Source organism: Megalobrama amblycephala, linkage group LG4, assembly GCF_018812025.1.
Source record: "Megalobrama amblycephala isolate DHTTF-2021 linkage group LG4, ASM1881202v1, whole genome shotgun sequence".
NCBI lineage: Eukaryota > Metazoa > Chordata > Actinopteri > Cypriniformes > Xenocyprididae > Megalobrama > Megalobrama amblycephala.
In genome coordinates, this window is record NC_063047.1 from 26,189,457 (window position 1) to 26,199,533 (window position 10,077).

Consider the following 10,077-nt stretch of genomic DNA (forward strand, 5'->3'; position numbering starts at 1 on the left):
AGAATTTCATTGATTAATTAAAAATTTTTAAAATTGCTATTAGTTGACAAAGCCCCAAATTAGCATTGCATAAAATTCAAATAGTTCAAAGACACTTACAATCTTATAAACAATTTAACTCTTCTAGGCTGTTTAATGTAAAATAGCTATTGAATGATACTAAATGTTTGTATCCTTACCATTTTATCACCTCATTGGCCATAAAATGTTTCAAAAAGAATCAAAAACTATTACAAGACCTATAGTTCAGGCATGCTGGCCCTTCAATAACATTCATACGTCTGATTTTATTTGATTTTCAGGGGTATTTCAAACATGAACAAGACCTGCAGTGAAGGTGACAGCAATGTCTAACACTCTACTTTGGAAGATTAAATATTGATTAAAAATGAGCAGTCAGCTGAGGTGTGAGATAAAGAGGCAAATCTGATGGCAGTATTAATAAAGAGACAATGACATGACTTTCTGGGTCATTGTAGGTTAAGCCTACTGGAGGATGAATTAAACATTGCATGAATGTTTAATGGTGACCAGATAATCGTGTCTAATTGTCGTCAGAAAGACTCCCCGCTTAAACCTCTAATGTCAGTAACAGGGTAAAGAACATTTTAATTATTAACAATATGAGGCCCCTAAACTTTCAGCAAAGATTCAAACCTGAGCTGCTCTTTGAACATTGTATTCCCTTTAAATAATCCACAAATAAGCAATTGTGAAATTTAGGGACATATTCACATTACTTTCTTTGAGAAGAAAAACACTTCTCATGATCAGTCGTGTATTAAATCAAGCCAAAATGGAATCTGCCTAAAGCTAAGCCTCAATAAGGGAAGTAACATCTACAGAGAGCTTGTTCATATTTTTTTACTTCTCTAATAATCAGCATTTTTACAGAGACCATAAATTATAAATGGATCTGGGAAGACCAAACTCAGTGTTTTCATGTCATAAGCAAATGCCTATAACTTAATTATTTTGTAATAATATTTTATCTGATAAATCTGTACACTATATATAACATTTGTTACATATCTGCATAATATCAATGAACTGGACATTGAATAGCTATTACATATTTCCATAACAGAAAAAAATATTTTTCTATTTAATGTGCAGTAACATTTTTCATGACTGTATATTGTAAAGCGTGGGCACTGAGGAGAATATATTAAAAACTTAAATAGTTTAATAGTAATAGTTTTGGCCCCGCCCCCGTGATACGATTGGTTCCTCTGCAAATCCCCGCCCACTTGTTGAACGTTTCCGCGATGAGGCTCCACATATTTGCATAAAGGGGCGGGGCAGGGGGCCGCCCAGCTGTGCGGTGCAGCGCTAGTAGAAGAACTGGAATAGTAAACGCTGTGTCTGTTCTGTCCGGCGGTAGTTCCGGGTTCTGTCTTCATTTCTGCTGTGTTGTCCTCGTCTTATGTTGTAGGCAAAAAAAGTCACTTTCGCCCACTTTAGGCAATCATGGCTCTTCTAATGGAGCACCAGTTCCGGCAACTTCCAGCTGACAAACAAGTGGAAACCCGGCCGTTTCTCGAGGCGGTGTCTTACCTTCCTCCTTTCTTCGGTAGGTTCTTCCGTCATCTCTCCTAGTTTCAGCTCAGATTTGAGCGTGAGCTCTGTGCTGTCATGAAACGGCCTGATGCAATATTTTCATATTTTAACGTTTTCAGTTTTCTCTGTAACTTGTTCAGGTAGTCAAAAAGTTATTTTAAAGTAGCTATTTCAATGTGTTCAAATAGCTATTACAAAATGCCTAAAGTTTGTTAGTTTCCACATTCCTCCATTCCTCAGTCATCACTTCAAAGTGGAAATAAAGTAACAATTAAATACATGACTTTTGCCGTAATGCCTTTACAGAATAAGAGTTTTTAAAGTGATTCAATTACATAATTATACACGCGTTGTTACAGAAATCAGTAGTCTGATGTCATCTGATTTTCTGGGAAATTCCAGCTCCTTGATCAGGGGTGAGATTTTCCACTCCTGATCAAGATCTTCAGTGTCCTTCAGAAGTTGTTAGTAAAGTCAGACAAAGCCTAGCTGTCAAGCAGAAGCCATTGTTTGCTATTGAGGACTAATCTTTTTTTGGTTCAAATTTCTTTTCACAAAGAAGGCCACAAACCTATTGCATGCATAATTTAATCTGCTGCCCTCGATTTTGGAAGTTGAGAAAATTGATTAGCATGGTGTTGAGTTGCCCTGCTCTATTCATTGGTGGAAAGGAAATTCAGAACATCTTTGTTCAAAGCCTCATTTGGTATTAATATGAAAAATGCATTTGAAATGAATTTGCCCCTTGAAACGCCAAGCCTGAAGTGTTCACATTAGAGCTCAATGTACCCTTTTATTTTTTTTAGCCATCACTAAAAGGGTCATTTTCTTGATGTAATTGGGTATGATGGAGAGAGAATCGACAGCAAAGAATTACAGTGGAGCCCATAAGTCTGATTTAAAATCTAATTGGAAAATTGAAAAATAAACAGTTTTAGGATTTTCAAAAAAATCAAACATGTAAATCTTAAATGGATGTGAAATATTTTCTGCTTTATTTCTAGGACACTAAACTCTAGGTGGAGTCCACAGTTATATCGACCTGTGCACGATATGAATGAATGATAAAGGCACTTAACCTCAGTTGGTGGACTTTGTATGGCAGGCAGTGATTGGGGACATATTTTATGTTTGTGTGATGTCATAATGTGATTGGGGACACTGGTTGTTGTGGATGTCACTAACTCCCACAGAAAGACAATTAAGCTTCCCTGCTCTTGTTTAGTGTTCACACTTCATCACAAAAAGCCTTTTCTGGAGTACAAACACAGAAAGAACAGGAGGGAGGGCTGGCATTGTTAGGCGTGAGTGAATGTGTGTTTTTTTCCCCCTATAATTAGAAGGCATTCATTCACAGAGAAAAAGCTGGATTGTAAGCAGTATTTGAGCTTGTTTGGAGTTCTCTATAACCAGAGATGCTTCTTTTGCTATCAGTATAAAAAAATGCTGATGATGATTCCGGTCTTTCCAATGGGCTATGTTGGTCTGAACCCTACACTGTTGAACATTTCACTACTATGATGAGAGATAGTACTTAGATGGTACTCTCACTCAGCACCCTAGCTGGAGTATCCGGGGCAAGTTGTTGCTGTGGACCCCTCTGAATTCGGTTGAAATCGCGTTCCAGGGGGCCGGGGGGGGCTTATGGGGTTGGGCTCCCCTTGGTTAAGAATTGTCACCACCTTTCGTCCCACTTGAGGAACACATGCTTCGATCTTTGGCCTGTCATACATCTGTTTTTGTGAGGGGGCACCAGTGGCAGTCCTGAATTTTTTGGTGCCTTTTTTAATTCATTGCTATGGGTCAATATTTTAATATATATTGACCGATATTAGATACATGTATTTAAATGTGCATGTTCATTTCCACTATTTTTACATTTGGTTTACCTTTGTTGTTATTTAACGTTCAATAAAAGTTCATCTCTAAAAATTATAATAATTTACTAATAACACTGTTAAGTGTAATCTTTGGCAAATCTTGAAATGAATATATAGTTTTTTTTTATACGTTACAATGTTGTGATGTCTAAATTCACTTGTAGCATTTAAAATGATTTATTTTATTTTTTTGTGTTTTATTTATAGTAAAGTGTATACATATAGACACCTTGAACATTTCATTCATTAATACAGTTTATTCACTATAGTTAAAAAAATGCTCATTTTGAATGACACTTCTGTTGGTATGTGTAGCCCAGCCAAAGAGGTGTAAATTTGAGGGGGCATGCTATGTTTGCAGAATTAGGCAGTGCATGCATGCAAACAACCCACAGTAAATCATAATCAAACATTTATTTTAAACAAGAACTGTAATACAAAAATGGTCAAAGCATATACAGTATTTATTGGTTGCAGTAATGGAAACATCCGTGATTCAGTGTGTTTCCAATTCCACAGGTGTTTATATCAGTCTTGCAATGCATTTGGTCTCAATGTGATAATGGGTGGTACTGAAACTTTAATGAACCGCAAGGGTGCTTTCAGAAATCTGTCATGCTCTCTAAGCACGGTTAATTATTCAGTGCTCTTTGTTTAAGGCAGTAATGTCAGAGTTCACTCTGAGTTCTTGGGTTCAGAAGTGGCAATACTTTAACGGTGTATCTGACACTTTCCTGTAGAAAATCTAGTATGTAAAAAGAGGATTATCTCACAGCTCTGTGAAAGAATGTTGCATTCTCACATGCGTATAACAATTCATGTAGGTTGCATGGCAACCCTTTCAGGGGAGATTTCAAATACATGCAAATTGCTTAAGTGTTAGTAAAGTTTGTACTGTATCTATGCAAATAATACTCACCTGTTCTCCTTATTTCCTATTAGATTGTCTCGGCTCTGCTGTTTTTTCCCCCATCAAGGCTGATATTGCGGGTAACATCACTGTAAGTTCACTAGGTAACATACACGGTTGATAAGCATTAAACATTATAAATTTCACAACCTGGTCTTCACCCACCCTTCTGCTTTTTCTTACAGAAAATCAAGGCTGTGTATGACAGCAACCCCTCCAGGTATAAAACCCTGCAGCACATTTTGGAAGCAGAGAAAGAGATGCATGGATCTGAGTGGCCAAAAGTAGGAGCAACACTTGCCCTCATGTGGCTGAAAAGGCAAGGCTGGGTCTGAAACGCTTGTTTCGTTTTGTGATTTTGGAGAAGTGAAAGTGAAAAACTGTTATTGATTTTAAAACTAAAAGTTGCATAATGATAACATGGACTTTTAAACGTCCTATTTCTCCTGTTAAACTTGGCATGAAACTGAAGCTGCGATAGTTGAACGGGACTTGATTGGATGGTTGTGCTTTGCTATTGCTGCTATCTAACATGATTGACAGGTTGTCCCTCTCTCGCACCAGTAAACACGTCATCAGAGAAGAGGAGATGTCGCTGCAAGAGGAAGGGGAAGTTATTTTGATGAAAGATTAAATGAGGGCACATGAATTTAAAAAAAAAATAAAAAATCATGTGCGCAGATAAATCTTTTATAATAAATACTGCAATATTTACTCGCCCTAATGACGTTTCAAACAACTTTTATGATTTAAAGGTGCAATATGTATGTGTTCTGTCCAGGGTTCTAAACAGGGTGTTAATAAAAACTTACTAGCCAGTTTGGTCGGTGATGCATGAGGCTCTGTTCTCGGTCATTTATCCCCCTGGCAGCACTTCCTACATTTCCCATGAACATAATGCTACGCGATGACGTTTCATACGCCCATTGGCTGCGCGCGGTTTGCAGTGAAACCAGTGCGAGAAACCATGGAAACGAACGTAGCGTCCATCACAAAACACAAGGAAGAAGAAGAACGAACGGAGCCAGAGCAGGGAGCATAGACTGAAAGAGAAGGGAGTTAGCTAGTAAAGAAAAAAGTTAAGATTAAACTAAATGCGGCAGTGGTTGGGACAGTTTTCTGGGGGCTAGAAGAGGAACGAGGCAGGGGATGAGGATATCGACAGAGAAACGAAGAAAAGAAAATTTAATGCCAAATGGCTGATGGGTTCTGAATGGCTTGTGTTTGATCATGAAAATGTCGTCATGTTTTGTCAGGATTGCCGCATGTACACGAAAGAAAAAACAAAACAAGCAATTTCGTGGTGGGAACTAATAATTTTAATAATTAACAATGTTAATAAAATGATCAAATGCATTCAGTGGAACTCATAATTTCTCTTATTTTCACCGGAAAAAAATGTGGCTAGTGGAAATTCTTTAGAAAGTTACCAGCCACATTGGCTGGTGATCAAAAAAGTTAATTTAGAACCCTGGTTCTGTCCGCTAGAGGTCGCTAGAGGCCTATTCAAAACAAAGGTGTAGCTTGATGACACCAAGTTTGAGCATGGAATCTTGGGACATGTGGACTCCACCTCACAGCTGGTGGAAAATAATGAGGATAGGACTCGGGCAGAAATCATGTTCATGGATGCGATTATTAACGTTACTGTAGTATGAAGCAGAGCAGGAGCGAGTGTTGTGGGAGCTGAACGAGGCCGCTGGAGCGATTGCGCAACACACGCCTCACGAGCAGCGGAACTTTTATTATGTCACAGTCGCTGGTGCCACTTCTGCTTTTCCGGTCATGATAATGAGGTAACACAGCTCTGTTTATCATATTAGATACATTTGAGTGTGTTGAAAATGATGTTATAATGTTACTCTGTGCGTTCGCTCGGCGGCTGCTGTGAGACACTTGTTACACACTGCAGTAAGCTAGATCGATTTTAGAATATCATATTAAATGCTGGATGGCTTGTGTTGATAAATGGCATGCAATTAATTTTAAAACGTATTGTATGGTGGAGAAAATTCTGTATTACTGTTACTAAAACACAACAAAATATATAAAACTAGCCTAGTGGTTTTTGGATATTTTACTGCAAAATTTTTACATATTGCACCTTTAAGACATTTTTGTTGCTTGACAACGCTTGTCCACATTCAGTTGCGTTCTGATAAAAAAGAGCACCCAGAACTTCCCTTAAACTTCTCCTTTGTGTTTTTCATTTTTAGGTGAATTAACCCTTTAAATAACCCTTGTGTTTTTCTGTTAGGGGGCTACGCTTTATCCAGGTTATGCTCCAGAGTCTAGTGGATGGGGATAAGGATGAAAACAACCCTAACCTCATCAGAGTCAATATCACCAAAGCTTATGAGATGGCATTGAAAAAGTATCATGGCTGGTTTGTCCAGAAACTCTTTAAAGTAAGCTTCTTTAAAAAATAATTAAATAAATAATGGATACATTTGGAAGTTCAAATATTCAAATATTGTATTATATTTAAAAGTTGTTTTTATACAAGTAAAAAATATTTTCCATTTTCCCAAGAGTGAAATGTATATATATTTCTGTTTTGATGACTGTAAATGCTTGGACAAACCTTTTGAGGTTCCCTTGTCTTCATTCTTTCAGGCAGCACTATATGCCGCTCCATACAGATCAGATTTTCTCAAAGCTCTTTCTAAAGGGCGAGAGGTCAAGGACGAAGAATGCTTAGACAAAGTGCGGCAGTTCCTAGTAAACTTCACAGCTACTATTGATGCCATCTATGAAATGTACACCAAGATGAATGCAGAGCTGGACTACACTGTGTGATCTCTCATTGACAAACGAGCAAACTTCAGATCTCATCTTCCTCCCTCCCAGTGGACGACTGTTGCCTCCCATTAGACGTCTCCTCAGTCTCCTCATTGGGCGTTCCTCTCTCCTACTGGATCCTCTGCAGTATACGGATTTGTTTTCTCTTGAGGGACAATTAGGGTCCGTGCTGCGGAAGACTCTGACGGTTTTGGAAGGGAGGATGTCTGTTATTGTTGGTTCTGCTCATGTTGAAGGTTTAAATGCTTTGGCTTTTCTTTAGAAAAGTAGTATTCTAAAAAAAAAACAAAAAACAGATGTGTTTTATAACTTTAACTAATAATAATTTCTGTTTGATTCTTAATACACTTCAAGTATGGAATGCTTCTTTACGTGTTCCTTTAAGCAAACAACAATGGATGGCAGATGAGGGTTTTAATTATGCTTATTTAATTATACCAAAACAAGAGTCTGCAGACTCTCTAACCAAATATCTGACATTGACTACTGTTTTTTTTTATTTTTTTTATTTTTATTTTTTTTAACCTTGAATACTGTTTTATGAGAAAAAATACTTGAATATGACATAAAATATAAAGAAACGACTTCTTCAGAAGTGACTATGAAGCCACTCTATTGAGTGGTTAAATATATTCAGTAAATAGTAAAAAGTCTATATTAATTTCTTAGATTCTTAAATTATATGAAATTCTGTTATGATATGGATGACTGCGAATCTTTGACTTAATTGGTGTTTTATTTATATAATTTAATGGATAGGTGTATTGTTGGTTTGTAGTTTTCAACTTGTCATTCCCAAATTATCAAATCTTAAATGCGTTCAGGCTGCTTTTTAGATGTAAATGTTCATTTATTTAAATGATTTGATCTTTATTCCAGTTGCCTTGTGATTCATTTTCTGACATTACAGACTTTTTTCCCCACTTTGGTCAGTAAGCAAACACTCATCAACATTTCAGTTTTGTCCACAGCAGCCACACAGTACATACTAGAGATGTTATTTTAACCAATGGACTTTTCCTGTTCTTCTTGTTGTCAATTTACTTAACGTCAAAAAAAAGCTCATTTATTTGGAAAAATTATTTTTGAATAAATATCTCTCTGGCATAGATGACAGACAAAACTGAAGCAGTACATCACGATGTCCTCATGTGATTGATGCATTCTGGTGCTGTTTTGCTCTTCCACTGTAATTTATTATCTTAAAGTGTCTTACATTGATCATAGTTGTGTTGTCTCTTTAAAATCTCATTAAAACCATGACCTTGCATAAGTCGTTTTGTTGTGTACTTTTGGCTATGCTAAAAAGGGCCTTACTGTTTTATTTTATTTATTCTAGTATAGCCACAGATTTTCCCTTACATGTAAGTTCATATTTATTTATCATATGCATTCCTTGAAATCCAGATTTGAATTTACAAAACATGTACATAAAAAAGAGCCACTAATGAATAAATAAAAATCACCAACAGCAGAGGTTTTCAAATTAGGGGCCACAAAGGAGTCTGTGAAAAATTTGATTTTATAAAAGAGAAATATATTATGAGGCTGAATTAAAGTGTTAATTTCAGATATTTATTAAATGTTTAAAACAATATTAAATACATTTAACCTGCTTTGTAACTCTCTCTCTCTCTCTCTCTCTCTCTCTCTCTCTCTGTCTATATATACAGTGCCCTCCACAATTATTGGCACCCTTAGTAATTATGAGCAAAAGCAGCTGTGAAAATAAATCTGCATTGTTTATCCTTTTGATCTTTCATTAAAAAAATTCACAAAATTATAATCTTTCATTTAAGGAAAATAATTGAAAGTGGGGGGAAACTTACATTATGAAATAAATGTTTTTCTCCAAAACACGTTGGCCACAATTATTGGCACCCTTTTATTCAAAACTTTTTGCAACCTCCTTTTGCTAAGATAACAGCTCTGAGTCTTCACCTATAATGCCTGATGAGTTTGGAGAACACCTGACAAGAGATCAGAGACCATTCCTTCATGCAGAATCTCTCCATGGCCATGGCAGAAGCTTCCTTTTGTGCTCAGTGACCCATTTTTGTGTTGGATTTGATGTTTGTTTTGGATCATTGTCCTGATGAAAGATCCAACCACAGCCCATTATAAGATTTCTAGCAGAAGCGGTCAGATTTAGATTTTTTATCTGTTGGTATTTGATAGAATCCATGATACCATGTATCTGAACAAGATGTCCAGGACCTCCAGCAGAAAAATAGGCCCACATCATTAAAGATCTAGCAGTATATTTAACCGTGGGCATGGGGTACTTTTTATCCATGTGTGCACCAAACCCATCTGGTGGGTTTGCTGCCAAAAAGCTCTTTTTTTAGTTTCATCTGACCATAGAAGCCGGTCCCGTTTGAGGTTCCAGTCTTGTCTGAATATGCTGGAGATTGTTTCTGGATGAGAGCAGAGGATTTTTCTTGAAACCCTCCCAAACAACTTGTGGGGATGTAGGTGCTGTTTGATAATTCTTTTTAGGCTTTCTGAGACTCAAGACTCAACTAATCTCTGCAGTTCTCCATCCGTGGAGAGTCTTTGGCCACTTAAACATTCCTCCTCACTGCGCATTAGGATGATTTAGACACATCAGTCAGATTTGTAACATCTTTAGTTGATTGGAACTTCTTAATTATTGCCCTGATAGTGGAAATGGGGATTTTCAATGTTTTAGGTATTTTCTTACAGCCACTTTCTATTTTGTGAAGCCCAACAATTTTTTGCTGCACATCAGAACTATATTCTTTGGTTTCTTTTGGTTTTGTGATGAATGATTACGAGAATTTGGCATTTGTGTTTCCTCATGTTTATATTCCTGTGGAACAGGAAGTCATGGCTGGACAATTTCATGCTCCTAGTCACCCTGGTGTGCTAAAAAAAAATGTAAATATGAATGGGAATATACTT

At 36.8% G+C, this 10,077-nt stretch overlaps 1 protein-coding gene across 1 annotated transcript; it reads left to right on the top strand.

The window, feature by feature from the left end:
- Window positions 1-1,298: 1,298 nt before the first annotated feature.
- On the top strand, window positions 1,299-8,425 carry gltpa (glycolipid transfer protein a). Its single transcript, XM_048188620.1, has 5 exons — window positions 1,299-1,573; window positions 4,383-4,441; window positions 4,536-4,669; window positions 6,608-6,758; window positions 6,967-8,425. The coding sequence occupies exons 1-5, from the start codon at window positions 1,471-1,473 to the stop codon at window positions 7,147-7,149; spliced, it is 630 nt and encodes a 209-aa protein (XP_048044577.1). The 5' UTR covers window positions 1,299-1,470; the 3' UTR covers window positions 7,150-8,425.
- The last annotated feature ends 1,652 nt before the right edge of the window (window positions 8,426-10,077 follow it).